The following is a 23,836-nucleotide window of genomic DNA, read 5'->3' on the forward strand; positions in this document are numbered from 1 at the left end:
GAGTCATGGACGATGTCCTCAGAGGACTTGTAAACGAATGCTGCCTCGTTTATTTAGATGACATAATAATATTTGGATCTTCCCTTCAACAACATCTTCAAAACATCAGAAAAGTACTCACAAGACTGAGGGATTCGAACCTGAAAATCCAACTCGATAAGTCTGAATTCCTGAGAAAGGAAGTCGAATACTTGGGACACGTAGTTACTGAGGAAGGAGTTAAGCCAAATCCAACGAAGATCAATGCTATCAAATCGTACCCCATACCTAGAACAGTGAAGCAGATCAAAGGTTTCCTAGGACTTTTGGGCTATTACCGCAGATTCATCAAGGATTTCGCCAGACTAACGAAGCCCCTAACTAAATGTCTCAAGAAAGATGCAAAAATAGATATTACTGATGTCGAGTACAAAGATTGTTTTGAGAAGTGTAAGATAATCTTAGCTAATGAACCAGTGTTGCAATACCCGGACTTCTCGAAACCATTCATCTTGACCACCGACGCCAGCAATGTGGCACTTGGAGCTGTCCTCTCTCAAGGTGTGCTAGGACAAGACAAACCCATAGCATTCGCCAGCCGAACACTGAATGACAGTGAAAGGAACTACAGCACAATCGAAAAGGAATTACTTGGTGTTGTCTGGGCTGTAAAATATTTCCGCCCATATCTGTTCGGAAGACATTTCAAGATTGTGACTGATCACAAACCACTTCAATGGCTCTTTAGCTTGAAGGACCCTAGTTCAAAACTAGTGAGATGGCGTCTCAAACTAGAGGAATTCGATTACGAAGTATTGTACAAGAAAGGATCCTTGAACAAGAATGCGGATGCTCTGTCAAGAATAGAGTTGAATATCAACGAAGGTGAGCCCCAGCCATCTACAAGTGGAACTCAAGCATACAATGATGACCTGCAGTCCATCATCCCGGAAGTCGATATTTCAGACTTGAGCATCGATTTTGATGCGCTCATTGGCAACATGGCCTTCAATGATCTCATCACCGAGGATGGGGGAGGAGAAGACACCAATGCAACTGTTCATTCAAGCGAGCAGAACCCAACAGTGGGTATACCGATCAGTGAAACCCCCGTGAATCAAGCAGCGAACCAAATTATAATATCAACAGTTCCTCACTCAAAAGCCAACGTTACTTTCAGAAACAACATCCACGGAAACAAGATGAGATATCTAGTTCAGTTAGACAGCCATAAATCAGGGCTGGACATACAAGAATTCATTAACGAGTACATTGCACCGAACGTCCCATATCATCTGTATTTCGAAGATGACCCACAAGGAAAACTGTACGAGTTAATCTCGGTAGTGTTGCAAAATCACTATCAAAACTCAAATTTGAAATTCACGAAATGTACTAAATATCTACGAGACATAGAAGAGGACCACGAAAAGGAAAACATAGTCACCTACTTCCATGAAGGGATGGCAAACCACCGCGGAATGGATGAAGTAGAAAAAACGATCAAACTTACATATTATTGGCCTAACATTCGCAAAACAGTACAGAACGTAATTAACAAGTGTGAAATATGCCAACTATCCAAATACGATCGAAACCCATTGAAACCAAAATTCAACATTACACCTACTGCGGTGCGTCCGTTTCAAATAGTACACATCGATTGCATTTCACTAGAAAACACCAAGTGCTTATCAATAGTGGACTCTTTCTCAAAATATGCTCAAATGTACCCCATAGACACCGCTCAAGCTGTAGAAGTTGCACAAAAGCTGTTACAGTATTTTACACCCCAGGGAGTCCCAGAAACGCAGTAACTTGAATAACTTCAGTTCGCCAACAAAATTCAACTTCAACCTCATTAGGACCCAGCACATGAACGAAGAAGAGAAATTCATGCTGGAAAACCTTTTGAAAGAGTTTGAAGAGGTTTTCCACATGGAGGGCAACCCTCTTACTTTCACCAATAAGATCAAACACAAAATAAATACTACTAACGAAGATCCGATCTATACTAAACCGTACCGATACCCTGCAGTGCACCGTGAGGAAGTGAGAGCCCAGATTAACAAGATGTTAGAAGAAAATATCATCCGGCCATCACAGTTCAAAAACTTAACCTGTGTTACAACCTACTAACGCTAGAAGAATTACATAAAAACTATGATTTCAAAGTAACTGACAGTAACTTGAATAACTTCAGTTCGCCAACAAAATTCAACTTCAACCTCATTAGGACCCAGCACATGAACGAAGAAGAGAAATTCATGCTGGAAAACCTTTTGAAAGAGTTTGAAGAGGTTTTCCACATGGAGGGCAACCCTCTTACTTTCACCAATAAGATCAAACACAAAATAAATACTACTAACGAAGATCCGATCTATACTAAACCGTACCGATACCCTGCAGTGCACCGTGAGGAAGTGAGAGCCCAGATTAACAAGATGTTAGAAGAAAATATCATCCGGCCATCACAGTTCAAAAACTTAACCTGTGTTACAACCTACTAACGCTAGAAGAATTACATAAAAACTATGATTTCAAAGTAACTGACAGTAACTTGAATAACTTCAGTTCGCCAACAAAATTCAACTTCAACCTCATTAGGACCCAGCACATGAACGAAGAAGAGAAATTCATGCTGGAAAACCTTTTGAAAGAGTTTGAAGAGGTTTTCCACATGGAGGGCAACCCTCTTACTTTCACCAATAAGATCAAACACAAAATAAATACTACTAACGAAGATCCGATCTATACTAAACCGTACCGATACCCTGCAGTGCACCGTGAGGAAGTGAGAGCCCAGATTAACAAGATGTTAGAAGAAAATATCATCCGGCCATCACAGTTCAAAAACTTAACCTGTGTTACAACCTACTAACGCTAGAAGAATTACATAAAAACTATGATTTCAAAGTAACTGACAGTAACTTGAATAACTTCAGTTCGCCAACAAAATTCAACTTCAACCTCATTAGGACCCAGCACATGAACGAAGAAGAGAAATTCATGCTGGAAAACCTTTTGAAAGAGTTTGAAGAGGTTTTCCACATGGAGGGCAACCCTCTTACTTTCACCAATAAGATCAAACACAAAATAAATACTACTAACGAAGATCCGATCTATACTAAACCGTACCGATACCCTGCAGTGCACCGTGAGGAAGTGAGAGCCCAGATTAACAAGATGTTAGAAGAAAATATCATCCGGCCATCACAGTTCAAAAACTTAACCTGTGTTACAACCTACTAACGCTAGAAGAATTACATAAAAACTATGATTTCAAAGTAACTGACAGTAACTTGAATAACTTCAGTTCGCCAACAAAATTCAACTTCAACCTCATTAGGACCCAGCACATGAACGAAGAAGAGAAATTCATGCTGGAAAACCTTTTGAAAGAGTTTGAAGAGGTTTTCCACATGGAGGGCAACCCTCTTACTTTCACCAATAAGATCAAACACAAAATAAATACTACTAACGAAGATCCGATCTATACTAAACCGTACCGATACCCTGCAGTGCACCGTGAGGAAGTGAGAGCCCAGATTAACAAGATGTTAGAAGAAAATATCATCCGGCCATCACAGTTCAAAAACTTAACCTGTGTTACAACCTACTAACGCTAGAAGAATTACATAAAAACTATGATTTCAAAGTAACTGACAGTAACTTGAATAACTTCAGTTCGCCAACAAAATTCAACTTCAACCTCATTAGGACCCAGCACATGAACGAAGAAGAGAAATTCATGCTGGAAAACCTTTTGAAAGAGTTTGAAGAGGTTTTCCACATGGAGGGCAACCCTCTTACTTTCACCAATAAGATCAAACACAAAATAAATACTACTAACGAAGATCCGATCTATACTAAACCGTACCGATACCCTGCAGTGCACCGTGAGGAAGTGAGAGCCCAGATTAACAAGATGTTAGAAGAAAATATCATCCGGCCATCACAGTTCAAAAACTTAACCTGTGTTACAACCTACTAACGCTAGAAGAATTACATAAAAACTATGATTTCAAAGTAACTGACAGTAACTTGAATAACTTCAGTTCGCCAACAAAATTCAACTTCAACCTCATTAGGACCCAGCACATGAACGAAGAAGAGAAATTCATGCTGGAAAACCTTTTGAAAGAGTTTGAAGAGGTTTTCCACATGGAGGGCAACCCTCTTACTTTCACCAATAAGATCAAACACAAAATAAATACTACTAACGAAGATCCGATCTATACTAAACCGTACCGATACCCTGCAGTGCACCGTGAGGAAGTGAGAGCCCAGATTAACAAGATGTTAGAAGAAAATATCATCCGGCCATCACAGTTCAAAAACTTAACCTGTGTTACAACCTACTAACGCTAGAAGAATTACATAAAAACTATGATTTCAAAGTAACTGACAGTAACTTGAATAACTTCAGTTCGCCAACAAAATTCAACTTCAACCTCATTAGGACCCAGCACATGAACGAAGAAGAGAAATTCATGCTGGAAAACCTTTTGAAAGAGTTTGAAGAGGTTTTCCACATGGAGGGCAACCCTCTTACTTTCACCAATAAGATCAAACACAAAATAAATACTACTAACGAAGATCCGATCTATACTAAACCGTACCGATACCCTGCAGTGCACCGTGAGGAAGTGAGAGCCCAGATTAACAAGATGTTAGAAGAAAATATCATCCGGCCATCACAGTTCAAAAACTTAACCTGTGTTACAACCTACTAACGCTAGAAGAATTACATAAAAACTATGATTTCAAAGTAACTGACAGTAACTTGAATAACTTCAGTTCGCCAACAAAATTCAACTTCAACCTCATTAGGACCCAGCACATGAACGAAGAAGAGAAATTCATGCTGGAAAACCTTTTGAAAGAGTTTGAAGAGGTTTTCCACATGGAGGGCAACCCTCTTACTTTCACCAATAAGATCAAACACAAAATAAATACTACTAACGAAGATCCGATCTATACTAAACCGTACCGATACCCTGCAGTGCACCGTGAGGAAGTGAGAGCCCAGATTAACAAGATGTTAGAAGAAAATATCATCCGGCCATCACAGTTCAAAAACTTAACCTGTGTTACAACCTACTAACGCTAGAAGAATTACATAAAAACTATGATTTCAAAGTAACTGACAGTAACTTGAATAACTTCAGTTCGCCAACAAAATTCAACTTCAACCTCATTAGGACCCAGCACATGAACGAAGAAGAGAAATTCATGCTGGAAAACCTTTTGAAAGAGTTTGAAGAGGTTTTCCACATGGAGGGCAACCCTCTTACTTTCACCAATAAGATCAAACACAAAATAAATACTACTAACGAAGATCCGATCTATACTAAACCGTACCGATACCCTGCAGTGCACCGTGAGGAAGTGAGAGCCCAGATTAACAAGATGTTAGAAGAAAATATCATCCGGCCATCACAGTTCAAAAACTTAACCTGTGTTACAACCTACTAACGCTAGAAGAATTACATAAAAACTATGATTTCAAAGTAACTGACAGTAACTTGAATAACTTCAGTTCGCCAACAAAATTCAACTTCAACCTCATTAGGACCCAGCACATGAACGAAGAAGAGAAATTCATGCTGGAAAACCTTTTGAAAGAGTTTGAAGAGGTTTTCCACATGGAGGGCAACCCTCTTACTTTCACCAATAAGATCAAACACAAAATAAATACTACTAACGAAGATCCGATCTATACTAAACCGTACCGATACCCTGCAGTGCACCGTGAGGAAGTGAGAGCCCAGATTAACAAGATGTTAGAAGAAAATATCATCCGGCCATCACAGTTCAAAAACTTAACCTGTGTTACAACCTACTAACGCTAGAAGAATTACATAAAAACTATGATTTCAAAGTAACTGACAGTAACTTGAATAACTTCAGTTCGCCAACAAAATTCAACTTCAACCTCATTAGGACCCAGCACATGAACGAAGAAGAGAAATTCATGCTGGAAAACCTTTTGAAAGAGTTTGAAGAGGTTTTCCACATGGAGGGCAACCCTCTTACTTTCACCAATAAGATCAAACACAAAATAAATACTACTAACGAAGATCCGATCTATACTAAACCGTACCGATACCCTGCAGTGCACCGTGAGGAAGTGAGAGCCCAGATTAACAAGATGTTAGAAGAAAATATCATCCGGCCATCACAGTTCAAAAACTTAACCTGTGTTACAACCTACTAACGCTAGAAGAATTACATAAAAACTATGATTTCAAAGTAACTGACAGTAACTTGAATAACTTCAGTTCGCCAACAAAATTCAACTTCAACCTCATTAGGACCCAGCACATGAACGAAGAAGAGAAATTCATGCTGGAAAACCTTTTGAAAGAGTTTGAAGAGGTTTTCCACATGGAGGGCAACCCTCTTACTTTCACCAATAAGATCAAACACAAAATAAATACTACTAACGAAGATCCGATCTATACTAAACCGTACCGATACCCTGCAGTGCACCGTGAGGAAGTGAGAGCCCAGATTAACAAGATGTTAGAAGAAAATATCATCCGGCCATCACAGTTCAAAAACTTAACCTGTGTTACAACCTACTAACGCTAGAAGAATTACATAAAAACTATGATTTCAAAGTAACTGACAGTAACTTGAATAACTTCAGTTCGCCAACAAAATTCAACTTCAACCTCATTAGGACCCAGCACATGAACGAAGAAGAGAAATTCATGCTGGAAAACCTTTTGAAAGAGTTTGAAGAGGTTTTCCACATGGAGGGCAACCCTCTTACTTTCACCAATAAGATCAAACACAAAATAAATACTACTAACGAAGATCCGATCTATACTAAACCGTACCGATACCCTGCAGTGCACCGTGAGGAAGTGAGAGCCCAGATTAACAAGATGTTAGAAGAAAATATCATCCGGCCATCACAGTTCAAAAACTTAACCTGTGTTACAACCTACTAACGCTAGAAGAATTACATAAAAACTATGATTTCAAAGTAACTGACAGTAACTTGAATAACTTCAGTTCGCCAACAAAATTCAACTTCAACCTCATTAGGACCCAGCACATGAACGAAGAAGAGAAATTCATGCTGGAAAACCTTTTGAAAGAGTTTGAAGAGGTTTTCCACATGGAGGGCAACCCTCTTACTTTCACCAATAAGATCAAACACAAAATAAATACTACTAACGAAGATCCGATCTATACTAAACCGTACCGATACCCTGCAGTGCACCGTGAGGAAGTGAGAGCCCAGATTAACAAGATGTTAGAAGAAAATATCATCCGGCCATCACAGTTCAAAAACTTAACCTGTGTTACAACCTACTAACGCTAGAAGAATTACATAAAAACTATGATTTCAAAGTAACTGACAGTAACTTGAATAACTTCAGTTCGCCAACAAAATTCAACTTCAACCTCATTAGGACCCAGCACATGAACGAAGAAGAGAAATTCATGCTGGAAAACCTTTTGAAAGAGTTTGAAGAGGTTTTCCACATGGAGGGCAACCCTCTTACTTTCACCAATAAGATCAAACACAAAATAAATACTACTAACGAAGATCCGATCTATACTAAACCGTACCGATACCCTGCAGTGCACCGTGAGGAAGTGAGAGCCCAGATTAACAAGATGTTAGAAGAAAATATCATCCGGCCATCACAGTTCAAAAACTTAACCTGTGTTACAACCTACTAACGCTAGAAGAATTACATAAAAACTATGATTTCAAAGTAACTGACAGTAACTTGAATAACTTCAGTTCGCCAACAAAATTCAACTTCAACCTCATTAGGACCCAGCACATGAACGAAGAAGAGAAATTCATGCTGGAAAACCTTTTGAAAGAGTTTGAAGAGGTTTTCCACATGGAGGGCAACCCTCTTACTTTCACCAATAAGATCAAACACAAAATAAATACTACTAACGAAGATCCGATCTATACTAAACCGTACCGATACCCTGCAGTGCACCGTGAGGAAGTGAGAGCCCAGATTAACAAGATGTTAGAAGAAAATATCATCCGGCCATCACAGTTCAAAAACTTAACCTGTGTTACAACCTACTAACGCTAGAAGAATTACATAAAAACTATGATTTCAAAGTAACTGACAGTAACTTGAATAACTTCAGTTCGCCAACAAAATTCAACTTCAACCTCATTAGGACCCAGCACATGAACGAAGAAGAGAAATTCATGCTGGAAAACCTTTTGAAAGAGTTTGAAGAGGTTTTCCACATGGAGGGCAACCCTCTTACTTTCACCAATAAGATCAAACACAAAATAAATACTACTAACGAAGATCCGATCTATACTAAACCGTACCGATACCCTGCAGTGCACCGTGAGGAAGTGAGAGCCCAGATTAACAAGATGTTAGAAGAAAATATCATCCGGCCATCACAGTTCAAAAACTTAACCTGTGTTACAACCTACTAACGCTAGAAGAATTACATAAAAACTATGATTTCAAAGTAACTGACAGTAACTTGAATAACTTCAGTTCGCCAACAAAATTCAACTTCAACCTCATTAGGACCCAGCACATGAACGAAGAAGAGAAATTCATGCTGGAAAACCTTTTGAAAGAGTTTGAAGAGGTTTTCCACATGGAGGGCAACCCTCTTACTTTCACCAATAAGATCAAACACAAAATAAATACTACTAACGAAGATCCGATCTATACTAAACCGTACCGATACCCTGCAGTGCACCGTGAGGAAGTGAGAGCCCAGATTAACAAGATGTTAGAAGAAAATATCATCCGGCCATCACATTCTCCGTGGTCTTCACCAATTTGGGTCGTCCCCAAAAAATTGGACTCCTCCGGAAGAAGGAAGTGGAGGATTGTAATCGACTATCGCAAACTGAACGATAAAACTGTGAATGATCGGTACCCTCTCCCAAATATAACCGATCTACTTGATAAACTTGGACGCTGTGTCTACTTCACAACTCTAGATCTAGCGTCGGGGTTCTATCAGATAGAAATGGATGAGAATAGCATTCAAAAGACAGCGTTTAACACGGAAGGAGGCCACTACGAATACCTGCGTATGCCGATGGGATTAAAGAACTCACCATCAACCTTCCAACGAGTCATGGACGATGTCCTCAGAGGACTTGTAAACGAATGCTGCCTCGTTTATTTAGATGACATAATAATATTTGGATCTTCCCTTCAACAACATCTTCAAAACATCAGAAAAGTACTCACAAGACTGAGGGATTCGAACCTGAAAATCCAACTCGATAAGTCTGAATTCCTGAGAAAGGAAGTCGAATACTTGGGACACGTAGTTACTGAGGAAGGAGTTAAGCCAAATCCAACGAAGATCAATGCTATCAAATCGTACCCCATACCTAGAACAGTGAAGCAGATCAAAGGTTTCCTAGGACTTTTGGGCTATTACCGCAGATTCATCAAGGATTTCGCCAGACTAACGAAGCCCCTAACTAAATGTCTCAAGAAAGATGCAAAAATAGATATTACTGATGTCGAGTACAAAGATTGTTTTGAGAAGTGTAAGATAATCTTAGCTAATGAACCAGTGTTGCAATACCCGGACTTCTCGAAACCATTCATCTTGACCACCGACGCCAGCAATGTGGCACTTGGAGCTGTCCTCTCTCAAGGTGTGCTAGGACAAGACAAACCCATAGCATTCGCCAGCCGAACACTGAATGACAGTGAAAGGAACTACAGCACAATCGAAAAGGAATTACTTGGTGTTGTCTGGGCTGTAAAATATTTCCGCCCATATCTGTTCGGAAGACATTTCAAGATTGTGACTGATCACAAACCACTTCAATGGCTCTTTAGCTTGAAGGACCCTAGTTCAAAACTAGTGAGATGGCGTCTCAAACTAGAGGAATTCGATTACGAAGTATTGTACAAGAAAGGATCCTTGAACAAGAATGCGGATGCTCTGTCAAGAATAGAGTTGAATATCAACGAAGGTGAGCCCCAGCCATCTACAAGTGGAACTCAAGCATACAATGATGACCTGCAGTCCATCATCCCGGAAGTCGATATTTCAGACTTGAGCATCGATTTTGATGCGCTCATTGGCAACATGGCCTTCAATGATCTCATCACCGAGGATGGGGGAGGAGAAGACACCAATGCAACTGTTCATTCAAGCGAGCAGAACCCAACAGTGGGTATACCGATCAGTGAAACCCCCGTGAATCAAGCAGCGAACCAAATTATAATATCAACAGTTCCTCACTCAAAAGCCAACGTTACTTTCAGAAACAACATCCACGGAAACAAGATGAGATATCTAGTTCAGTTAGACAGCCATAAATCAGGGCTGGACATACAAGAATTCATTAACGAGTACATTGCACCGAACGTCCCATATCATCTGTATTTCGAAGATGACCCACAAGGAAAACTGTACGAGTTAATCTCGGTAGTGTTGCAAAATCACTATCAAAACTCAAATTTGAAATTCACGAAATGTACTAAATATCTACGAGACATAGAAGAGGACCACGAAAAGGAAAACATAGTCACCTACTTCCATGAAGGGATGGCAAACCACCGCGGAATGGATGAAGTAGAAAAAACGATCAAACTTACATATTATTGGCCTAACATTCGCAAAACAGTACAGAACGTAATTAACAAGTGTGAAATATGCCAACTATCCAAATACGATCGAAACCCATTGAAACCAAAATTCAACATTACACCTACTGCGGTGCGTCCGTTTCAAATAGTACACATCGATTGCATTTCACTAGAAAACACCAAGTGCTTATCAATAGTGGACTCTTTCTCAAAATATGCTCAAATGTACCCCATAGACACCGCTCAAGCTGTAGAAGTTGCACAAAAGCTGTTACAGTATTTTACACCCCAGGGAGTCCCAGAAACGTAACTGACAGTAACTTGAATAACTTCAGTTCGCCAACAAAATTCAACTTCAACCTCATTAGGACCCAGCACATGAACGAAGAAGAGAAATTCATGCTGGAAAACCTTTTGAAAGAGTTTGAAGAGGTTTTCCACATGGAGGGCAACCCTCTTACTTTCACCAATAAGATCAAACACAAAATAAATACTACTAACGAAGATCCGATCTATACTAAACCGTACCGATACCCTGCAGTGCACCGTGAGGAAGTGAGAGCCCAGATTAACAAGATGTTAGAAGAAAATATCATCCGGCCATCACAGTTCAAAAACTTAACCTGTGTTACAACCTACTAACGCTAGAAGAATTACATAAAAACTATGATTTCAAAGTAACTGACAGTAACTTGAATAACTTCAGTTCGCCAACAAAATTCAACTTCAACCTCATTAGGACCCAGCACATGAACGAAGAAGAGAAATTCATGCTGGAAAACCTTTTGAAAGAGTTTGAAGAGGTTTTCCACATGGAGGGCAACCCTCTTACTTTCACCAATAAGATCAAACACAAAATAAATACTACTAACGAAGATCCGATCTATACTAAACCGTACCGATACCCTGCAGTGCACCGTGAGGAAGTGAGAGCCCAGATTAACAAGATGTTAGAAGAAAATATCATCCGGCCATCACAGTTCAAAAACTTAACCTGTGTTACAACCTACTAACGCTAGAAGAATTACATAAAAACTATGATTTCAAAGTAACTGACAGTAACTTGAATAACTTCAGTTCGCCAACAAAATTCAACTTCAACCTCATTAGGACCCAGCACATGAACGAAGAAGAGAAATTCATGCTGGAAAACCTTTTGAAAGAGTTTGAAGAGGTTTTCCACATGGAGGGCAACCCTCTTACTTTCACCAATAAGATCAAACACAAAATAAATACTACTAACGAAGATCCGATCTATACTAAACCGTACCGATACCCTGCAGTGCACCGTGAGGAAGTGAGAGCCCAGATTAACAAGATGTTAGAAGAAAATATCATCCGGCCATCACAGTTCAAAAACTTAACCTGTGTTACAACCTACTAACGCTAGAAGAATTACATAAAAACTATGATTTCAAAGTAACTGACAGTAACTTGAATAACTTCAGTTCGCCAACAAAATTCAACTTCAACCTCATTAGGACCCAGCACATGAACGAAGAAGAGAAATTCATGCTGGAAAACCTTTTGAAAGAGTTTGAAGAGGTTTTCCACATGGAGGGCAACCCTCTTACTTTCACCAATAAGATCAAACACAAAATAAATACTACTAACGAAGATCCGATCTATACTAAACCGTACCGATACCCTGCAGTGCACCGTGAGGAAGTGAGAGCCCAGATTAACAAGATGTTAGAAGAAAATATCATCCGGCCATCACAGTTCAAAAACTTAACCTGTGTTACAACCTACTAACGCTAGAAGAATTACATAAAAACTATGATTTCAAAGTAACTGACAGTAACTTGAATAACTTCAGTTCGCCAACAAAATTCAACTTCAACCTCATTAGGACCCAGCACATGAACGAAGAAGAGAAATTCATGCTGGAAAACCTTTTGAAAGAGTTTGAAGAGGTTTTCCACATGGAGGGCAACCCTCTTACTTTCACCAATAAGATCAAACACAAAATAAATACTACTAACGAAGATCCGATCTATACTAAACCGTACCGATACCCTGCAGTGCACCGTGAGGAAGTGAGAGCCCAGATTAACAAGATGTTAGAAGAAAATATCATCCGGCCATCACAGTTCAAAAACTTAACCTGTGTTACAACCTACTAACGCTAGAAGAATTACATAAAAACTATGATTTCAAAGTAACTGACAGTAACTTGAATAACTTCAGTTCGCCAACAAAATTCAACTTCAACCTCATTAGGACCCAGCACATGAACGAAGAAGAGAAATTCATGCTGGAAAACCTTTTGAAAGAGTTTGAAGAGGTTTTCCACATGGAGGGCAACCCTCTTACTTTCACCAATAAGATCAAACACAAAATAAATACTACTAACGAAGATCCGATCTATACTAAACCGTACCGATACCCTGCAGTGCACCGTGAGGAAGTGAGAGCCCAGATTAACAAGATGTTAGAAGAAAATATCATCCGGCCATCACAGTTCAAAAACTTAACCTGTGTTACAACCTACTAACGCTAGAAGAATTACATAAAAACTATGATTTCAAAGTAACTGACAGTAACTTGAATAACTTCAGTTCGCCAACAAAATTCAACTTCAACCTCATTAGGACCCAGCACATGAACGAAGAAGAGAAATTCATGCTGGAAAACCTTTTGAAAGAGTTTGAAGAGGTTTTCCACATGGAGGGCAACCCTCTTACTTTCACCAATAAGATCAAACACAAAATAAATACTACTAACGAAGATCCGATCTATACTAAACCGTACCGATACCCTGCAGTGCACCGTGAGGAAGTGAGAGCCCAGATTAACAAGATGTTAGAAGAAAATATCATCCGGCCATCACAGTTCAAAAACTTAACCTGTGTTACAACCTACTAACGCTAGAAGAATTACATAAAAACTATGATTTCAAAGTAACTGACAGTAACTTGAATAACTTCAGTTCGCCAACAAAATTCAACTTCAACCTCATTAGGACCCAGCACATGAACGAAGAAGAGAAATTCATGCTGGAAAACCTTTTGAAAGAGTTTGAAGAGGTTTTCCACATGGAGGGCAACCCTCTTACTTTCACCAATAAGATCAAACACAAAATAAATACTACTAACGAAGATCCGATCTATACTAAACCGTACCGATACCCTGCAGTGCACCGTGAGGAAGTGAGAGCCCAGATTAACAAGATGTTAGAAGAAAATATCATCCGGCCATCACAGTTCAAAAACTTAACCTGTGTTACAACCTACTAACGCTAGAAGAATTACATAAAAACTATGATTTCAAAGTAACTGACAGTAACTTGAATAACTTCAGTTCGCCAACAAAATTCAACTTCAACCTCATTAGGACCCAGCACATGAACGAAGAAGAGAAATTCATGCTGGAAAACCTTTTGAAAGAGTTTGAAGAGGTTTTCCACATGGAGGGCAACCCTCTTACTTTCACCAATAAGATCAAACACAAAATAAATACTACTAACGAAGATCCGATCTATACTAAACCGTACCGATACCCTGCAGTGCACCGTGAGGAAGTGAGAGCCCAGATTAACAAGATGTTAGAAGAAAATATCATCCGGCCATCACAGTTCAAAAACTTAACCTGTGTTACAACCTACTAACGCTAGAAGAATTACATAAAAACTATGATTTCAAAGTAACTGACAGTAACTTGAATAACTTCAGTTCGCCAACAAAATTCAACTTCAACCTCATTAGGACCCAGCACATGAACGAAGAAGAGAAATTCATGCTGGAAAACCTTTTGAAAGAGTTTGAAGAGGTTTTCCACATGGAGGGCAACCCTCTTACTTTCACCAATAAGATCAAACACAAAATAAATACTACTAACGAAGATCCGATCTATACTAAACCGTACCGATACCCTGCAGTGCACCGTGAGGAAGTGAGAGCCCAGATTAACAAGATGTTAGAAGAAAATATCATCCGGCCATCACAGTTCAAAAACTTAACCTGTGTTACAACCTACTAACGCTAGAAGAATTACATAAAAACTATGATTTCAAAGTAACTGACAGTAACTTGAATAACTTCAGTTCGCCAACAAAATTCAACTTCAACCTCATTAGGACCCAGCACATGAACGAAGAAGAGAAATTCATGCTGGAAAACCTTTTGAAAGAGTTTGAAGAGGTTTTCCACATGGAGGGCAACCCTCTTACTTTCACCAATAAGATCAAACACAAAATAAATACTACTAACGAAGATCCGATCTATACTAAACCGTACCGATACCCTGCAGTGCACCGTGAGGAAGTGAGAGCCCAGATTAACAAGATGTTAGAAGAAAATATCATCCGGCCATCACAGTTCAAAAACTTAACCTGTGTTACAACCTACTAACGCTAGAAGAATTACATAAAAACTATGATTTCAAAGTAACTGACAGTAACTTGAATAACTTCAGTTCGCCAACAAAATTCAACTTCAACCTCATTAGGACCCAGCACATGAACGAAGAAGAGAAATTCATGCTGGAAAACCTTTTGAAAGAGTTTGAAGAGGTTTTCCACATGGAGGGCAACCCTCTTACTTTCACCAATAAGATCAAACACAAAATAAATACTACTAACGAAGATCCGATCTATACTAAACCGTACCGATACCCTGCAGTGCACCGTGAGGAAGTGAGAGCCCAGATTAACAAGATGTTAGAAGAAAATATCATCCGGCCATCACAGTTCAAAAACTTAACCTGTGTTACAACCTACTAACGCTAGAAGAATTACATAAAAACTATGATTTCAAAGTAACTGACAGTAACTTGAATAACTTCAGTTCGCCAACAAAATTCAACTTCAACCTCATTAGGACCCAGCACATGAACGAAGAAGAGAAATTCATGCTGGAAAACCTTTTGAAAGAGTTTGAAGAGGTTTTCCACATGGAGGGCAACCCTCTTACTTTCACCAATAAGATCAAACACAAAATAAATACTACTAACGAAGATCCGATCTATACTAAACCGTACCGATACCCTGCAGTGCACCGTGAGGAAGTGAGAGCCCAGATTAACAAGATGTTAGAAGAAAATATCATCCGGCCATCACAGTTCAAAAACTTAACCTGTGTTACAACCTACTAACGCTAGAAGAATTACATAAAAACTATGATTTCAAAGTAACTGACAGTAACTTGAATAACTTCAGTTCGCCAACAAAATTCAACTTCAACCTCATTAGGACCCAGCACATGAACGAAGAAGAGAAATTCATGCTGGAAAACCTTTTGAAAGAGTTTGAAGAGGTTTTCCACATGGAGGGCAACCCTCTTACTTTCACCAATAAGATCAAACACAAAATAAATACTACTAACGAAGATCCGATCTATACTAAACCGTACCGATACCCTGCAGTGCACCGTGAGGAAGTGAGAGCCCAGATTAACAAGATGTTAGAAGAAAATATCATCCGGCCATCACAGTTCAAAAACTTAACCTGTGTTACAACCTACTAACGCTAGAAGAATTACATAAAAACTATGATTTCAAAGTAACTGACAGTAACTTGAATAACTTCAGTTCGCCAACAAAATTCAACTTCAACCTCATTAGGACCCAGCACATGAACGAAGAAGAGAAATTCATGCTGGAAAACCTTTTGAAAGAGTTTGAAGAGGTTTTCCACATGGAGGGCAACCCTCTTACTTTCACCAATAAGATCAAACACAAAATAAATACTACTAACGAAGATCCGATCTATACTAAACCGTACCGATACCCTGCAGTGCACCGTGAGGAAGTGAGAGCCCAGATTAACAAGATGTTAGAAGAAAATATCATCCGGCCATCACATTCTCCGTGGTCTTCACCAATTTGGGTCGTCCCCAAAAAATTGGACTCCTCCGGAAGAAGGAAGTGGAGGATTGTAATCGACTATCGCAAACTGAACGATAAAACTGTGAATGATCGGTACCCTCTCCCAAATATAACCGATCTACTTGATAAACTTGGACGCTGTGTCTACTTCACAACTCTAGATCTAGCGTCGGGGTTCTATCAGATAGAAATGGATGAGAATAGCATTCAAAAGACAGCGTTTAACACGGAAGGAGGCCACTACGAATACCTGCGTATGCCGATGGGATTAAAGAACTCACCATCAACCTTCCAACGAGTCATGGACGATGTCCTCAGAGGACTTGTAAACGAATGCTGCCTCGTTTATTTAGATGACATAATAATATTTGGATCTTCCCTTCAACAACATCTTCAAAACATCAGAAAAGTACTCACAAGACTGAGGGATTCGAACCTGAAAATCCAACTCGATAAGTCTGAATTCCTGAGAAAGGAAGTCGAATACTTGGGACACGTAGTTACTGAGGAAGGAGTTAAGCCAAATCCAACGAAGATCAATGCTATCAAATCGTACCCCATACCTAGAACAGTGAAGCAGATCAAAGGTTTCCTAGGACTTTTGGGCTATTACCGCAGATTCATCAAGGATTTCGCCAGACTAACGAAGCCCCTAACTAAATGTCTCAAGAAAGATGCAAAAATAGATATTACTGATGTCGAGTACAAAGATTGTTTTGAGAAGTGTAAGATAATCTTAGCTAATGAACCAGTGTTGCAATACCCGGACTTCTCGAAACCATTCATCTTGACCACCGACGCCAGCAATGTGGCACTTGGAGCTGTCCTCTCTCAAGGTGTGCTAGGACAAGACAAACCCATAGCATTCGCCAGCCGAACACTGAATGACAGTGAAAGGAACTACAGCACAATCGAAAAGGAATTACTTGGTGTTGTCTGGGCTGTAAAATATTTCCGCCCATATCTGTTCGGAAGACATTTCAAGATTGTGACTGATCACAAACCACTTCAATGGCTCTTTAGCTTGAAGGACCCTAGTTCAAAACTAGTGAGATGGCGTCTCAAACTAGAGGAATTCGATTACGAAGTATTGTACAAGAAAGGATCCTTGAACAAGAATGCGGATGCTCTGTCAAGAATAGAGTTGAATATCAACGAAGGTGAGCCCCAGCCATCTACAAGTGGAACTCAAGCATACAATGATGACCTGCAGTCCATCATCCCGGAAGTCGATATTTCAGACTTGAGCATCGATTTTGATGCGCTCATTGGCAACATGGCCTTCAATGATCTCATCACCGAGGATGGGGGAGGAGAAGACACCAATGCAACTGTTCATTCAAGCGAGCAGAACCCAACAGTGGGTATACCGATCAGTGAAACCCCCGTGAATCAAGCAGCGAACCAAATTATAATATCAACAGTTCCTCACTCAAAAGCCAACGTTACTTTCAGAAACAACATCCACGGAAACAAGATGAGATATCTAGTTCAGTTAGACAGCCATAAATCAGGGCTGGACATACAAGAATTCATTAACGAGTACATTGCACCGAACGTCCCATATCATCTGTATTTCGAAGATGACCCACAAGGAAAACTGTACGAGTTAATCTCGGTAGTGTTGCAAAATCACTATCAAAACTCAAATTTGAAATTCACGAAATGTACTAAATATCTACGAGACATAGAAGAGGACCACGAAAAGGAAAACATAGTCACCTACTTCCATGAAGGGATGGCAAACCACCGCGGAATGGATGAAGTAGAAAAAACGATCAAACTTACATATTATTGGCCTAACATTCGCAAAACAGTACAGAACGTAATTAACAAGTGTGAAATATGCCAACTATCCAAATACGATCGAAACCCATTGAAACCAAAATTCAACATTACACCTACTGCGGTGCGTCCGTTTCAAATAGTACACATCGATTGCATTTCACTAGAAAACACCAAGTGCTTATCAATAGTGGACTCTTTCTCAAAATATGCTCAAATGTACCCCATAGACACCGCTCAAGCTGTAGAAGTTGCACAAAAGCTGTTACAGTATTTTACACCCCAGGGAGTCCCAGAAACGAGAGAAATTCATGCTGGAAAACCTTTTGAAAGAGTTTGAAGAGGTTTTCCACATGGAGGGCAACCCTCTTACTTTCACCAATAAGATCAAACACAAAATAAATACTACTAACGAAGATCCGATCTATACTAAACCGTACCGATACCCTGCAGTGCACCGTGAGGAAGTGAGAGCCCAGATTAACAAGATGTTAGAAGAAAATATCATCCGGCCATCACAGTTCAAAAACTTAACCTGTGTTACAACCTACTAACGCTAGAAGAATTACATAAAAACTATGATTTCAAAGTAACTGACAGTAACTTGAATAACTTCAGTTCGCCAACAAAATTCAACTTCAACCTCATTAGGACCCAGCACATGAACGAAGAAGAGAAATTCATGCTGGAAAACCTTTTGAAAGAGTTTGAAGAGGTTTTCCACATGGAGGGCAACCCTCTTACTTTCACCAATAAGATCAAACACAAAATAAATACTACTAACGAAGATCCGATCTATACTAAACCGTACCGATACCCTGCAGTGCACCGTGAGGAAGTGAGAGCCCAGATTAACAAGATGTTAGAAGAAAATATCATCCGGCCATCACAGTTCAAAAACTTAACCTGTGTTACAACCTACTAACGCTAGAAGAATTACATAAAAACTATGATTTCAAAGTAACTGACAGTAACTTGAATAACTTCAGTTCGCCAACAAAATTCAACTTCAACCTCATTAGGACCCAGCACATGAACGAAGAAGAGAAATTCATGCTGGAAAACCTTTTGAAAGAGTTTGAAGAGGTTTTCCACATGGAGGGCAACCCTCTTACTTTCACCAATAAGATCAAACACAAAATAAATACTACTAACGAAGATCCGATCTATACTAAACCGTACCGATACCCTGCAGTGCACCGTGAGGAAGTGAGAGCCCAGATTAACAAGATGTTAGAAGAAAATATCATCCGGCCATCACAGTTCAAAAACTTAACCTGTGTTACAACCTACTAACGCTAGAAGAATTACATAAAAACTATGATTTCAAAGTAACTGACAGTAACTTGAATAACTTCAGTTCGCCAACAAAATTCAACTTCAACCTCATTAGGACCCAGCACATGAACGAAGAAGAGAAATTCATGCTGGAAAACCTTTTGAAAGAGTTTGAAGAGGTTTTCCACATGGAGGGCAACCCTCTTACTTTCACCAATAAGATCAAACACAAAATAAATACTACTAACGAAGATCCGATCTATACTAAACCGTACCGATACCCTGCAGTGCACCGTGAGGAAGTGAGAGCCCAGATTAACAAGATGTTAGAAGAAAATATCATCCGGCCATCACAGTTCAAAAACTTAACCTGTGTTACAACCTACTAACGCTAGAAGAATTACATAAAAACTATGATTTCAAAGTAACTGACAGTAACTTGAATAACTTCAGTTCGCCAACAAAATTCAACTTCAACCTCATTAGGACCCAGCACATGAACGAAGAAGAGAAATTCATGCTGGAAAACCTTTTGAAAGAGTTTGAAGAGGTTTTCCACATGGAGGGCAACCCTCTTACTTTCACCAATAAGATCAAACACAAAATAAATACTACTAACGAAGATCCGATCTATACTAAACCGTACCGATACCCTGCAGTGCACCGTGAGGAAGTGAGAGCCCAGATTAACAAGATGTTAGAAGAAAATATCATCCGGCCATCACAGTTCAAAAACTTAACCTGTGTTACAACCTACTAACGCTAGAAGAATTACATAAAAACTATGATTTCAAAGTAACTGACAGTAACTTGAATAACTTCAGTTCGCCAACAAAATTCAACTTCAACCTCATTAGGACCCAGCACATGAACGAAGAAGAGAAATTCATGCTGGAAAACCTTTTGAAAGAGTTTGAAGAGGTTTTCCACATGGAGGGCAACCCTCTTACTTTCACCAATAAGATCAAACACAAAATAAATACTACTAACGAAGATCCGATCTATACTAAACCGTACCGATACCCTGCAGTGCACCGTGAGGAAGTGAGAGCCCAGATTAACAAGATGTTAGAAGAAAATATCATCCGGCCATCACAGTTCAAAAACTTAACCTGTGTTACAACCTACTAACGCTAGAAGAATTACATAAAAACTATGATTTCAAAGTAACTGACAGTAACTTGAATAACTTCAGTTCGCCAACAAAATTCAACTTCAACCTCATTAGGACCCAGCACATGAACGAAGAAGAGAAATTCATGCTGGAAAACCTTTTGAAAGAGTTTGAAGAGGTTTTCCACATGGAGGGCAACCCTCTTACTTTCACCAATAAGATCAAACACAAAATAAATACTACTAACGAAGATCCGATCTATACTAAACCGTACCGATACCCTGCAGTGCACCGTGAGGAAGTGAGAGCCCAGATTAACAAGATGTTAGAAGAAAATATCATCCGGCCATCACAGTTCAAAAACTTAACCTGTGTTACAACCTACTAACGCTAGAAGAATTACATAAAAACTATGATTTCAAAGTAACTGACAGTAACTTGAATAACTTCAGTTCGCCAACAAAATTCAACTTCAACCTCATTAGGACCCAGCACATGAACGAAGAAGAGAAATTCATGCTGGAAAACCTTTTGAAAGAGTTTGAAGAGGTTTTCCACATGGAGGGCAACCCTCTTACTTTCACCAATAAGATCAAACACAAAATAAATACTACTAACGAAGATCCGATCTATACTAAACCGTACCGATACCCTGCAGTGCACCGTGAGGAAGTGAGAGCCCAGATTAACAAGATGTTAGAAGAAAATATCATCCGGCCATCACAGTTCAAAAACTTAACCTGTGTTACAACCTACTAACGCTAGAAGAATTACATAAAAACTATGATTTCAAAGTAACTGACAGTAACTTGAATAACTTCAGTTCGCCAACAAAATTCAACTTCAACCTCATTAGGACCCAGCACATGAACGAAGAAGAGAAATTCATGCTGGAAAACCTTTTGAAAGAGTTTGAAGAGGTTTTCCACATGGAGGGCAACCCTCTTACTTTCACCAATAAGATCAAACACAAAATAAATACTACTAACGAAGATCCGATCTATACTAAACCGTACCGATACCCTGCAGTGCACCGTGAGGAAGTGAGAGCCCAGATTAACAAGATGTTAGAAGAAAATATCATCCGGCCATCACAGTTCAAAAACTTAACCTGTGTTACAACCTACTAACGCTAGAAGAATTACATAAAAACTATGATTTCAAAGTAACTGACAGTAACTTGAATAACTTCAGTTCGCCAACAAAATTCAACTTCAACCTCATTAGGACCCAGCACATGAACGAAGAAGAGAAATTCATGCTGGAAAACCTTTTGAAAGAGTTTGAAGAGGTTTTCCACATGGAGGGCAACCCTCTTACTTTCACCAATAAGATCAAACACAAAATAAATACTACTAACGAAGATCCGATCTATACTAAACCGTACCGATACCCTGCAGTGCACCGTGAGGAAGTGAGAGCCCAGATTAACAAGATGTTAGAAGAAAATATCATCCGGCCATCACAGTTCAAAAACTTAACCTGTGTTACAACCTACTAACGCTAGAAGAATTACATAAAAACTATGATTTCAAAGTAACTGACAGTAACTTGAATAACTTCAGTTCGCCAACAAAATTCAACTTCAACCTCATTAGGACCCAGCACATGAACGAAGAAGAGAAATTCATGCTGGAAAACCTTTTGAAAGAGTTTGAAGAGGTTTTCCACATGGAGGGCAACCCTCTTACTTTCACCAATAAGATCAAACACAAAATAAATACTACTAACGAAGATCCGATCTATACTAAACCGTACCGATACCCTGCAGTGCACCGTGAGGAAGTGAGAGCCCAGATTAACAAGATGTTAGAAGAAAATATCATCCGGCCATCACAGTTCAAAAACTTAACCTGTGTTACAACCTACTAACGCTAGAAGAATTACATAAAAACTATGATTTCAAAGTAACTGACAGTAACTTGAATAACTTCAGTTCGCCAACAAAATTCAACTTCAACCTCATTAGGACCCAGCACATGAACGAAGAAGAGAAATTCATGCTGGAAAACCTTTTGAAAGAGTTTGAAGAGGTTTTCCACATGGAGGGCAACCCTCTTACTTTCACCAATAAGATCAAACACAAAATAAATACTACTAACGAAGATCCGATCTATACTAAACCGTACCGATACCCTGCAGTGCACCGTGAGGAAGTGAGAGCCCAGATTAACAAGATGTTAGAAGAAAATATCATCCGGCCATCACAGTTCAAAAACTTAACCTGTGTTACAACCTACTAACGCTAGAAGAATTACATAAAAACTATGATTTCAAAGTAACTGACAGTAACTTGAATAACTTCAGTTCGCCAACAAAATTCAACTTCAACCTCATTAGGACCCAGCACATGAACGAAGAAGAGAAATTCATGCTGGAAAACCTTTTGAAAGAGTTTGAAGAGGTTTTCCACATGGAGGGCAACCCTCTTACTTTCACCAATAAGATCAAACACAAAATAAATACTACTAACGAAGATCCGATCTATACTAAACCGTACCGATACCCTGCAGTGCACCGTGAGGAAGTGAGAGCCCAGATTAACAAGATGTTAGAAGAAAATATCATCCGGCCATCACAGTTCAAAAACTTAACCTGTGTTACAACCTACTAACGCTAGAAGAATTACATAAAAACTATGATTTCAAAGTAACTGACAGTAACTTGAATAACTTCAGTTCGCCAACAAAATTCAACTTCAACCTCATTAGGACCCAGCACATGAACGAAGAAGAGAAATTCATGCTGGAAAACCTTTTGAAAGAGTTTGAAGAGGTTTTCCACATGGAGGGCAACCCTCTTACTTTCACCAATAAGATCAAACACAAAATAAATACTACTAACGAAGATCCGATCTATACTAAACCGTACCGATACCCTGCAGTGCACCGTGAGGAAGTGAGAGCCCAGATTAACAAGATGTTAGAAGAAAATATCATCCGGCCATCACAGTTCAAAAACTTAACCTGTGTTACAACCTACTAACGCTAGAAGAATTACATAAAAACTATGATTTCAAAGTAACTGACAGTAACTTGAATAACTTCAGTTCGCCAACAAAATTCAACTTCAACCTCATTAGGACCCAGCACATGAACGAAGAAGAGAAATTCATGCTGGAAAACCTTTTGAAAGAGTTTGAAGAGGTTTTCCACATGGAGGGCAACCCTCTTACTTTCACCAATAAGATCAAACACAAAATAAATACTACTAACGAAGATCCGATCTATACTAAACCGTACCGATACCCTGCAGTGCACCGTGAGGA

At 39.3% G+C, this 23,836-nt stretch overlaps 1 protein-coding gene across 1 annotated transcript; it reads left to right on the forward strand.

Annotated features, from left to right (window-relative positions):
- Window positions 1-5: 5 nt before the first annotated feature.
- Window positions 6-18,441, forward strand: LOC103518485 (the record flags this gene model as incomplete). Its single annotated transcript, XM_026830267.1, has 3 exons — window positions 6-1,733; window positions 8,530-10,815; window positions 16,135-18,441. Coding segments are annotated over exons 1-3 (6,321 nt in total), but the record flags the coding sequence as incomplete, so codon positions are not given.
- Window positions 18,442-23,836: the final 5,395 nt, after the last annotated feature.

The sequence above is a fragment of the Diaphorina citri genome, unplaced genomic scaffold (assembly GCF_000475195.1).
Source record: "Diaphorina citri unplaced genomic scaffold, Diaci psyllid genome assembly version 1.1 scaffold2207, whole genome shotgun sequence".
In the NCBI taxonomy this organism is placed as follows: Eukaryota; Metazoa; Arthropoda; class Insecta; order Hemiptera; family Psyllidae; genus Diaphorina; species Diaphorina citri.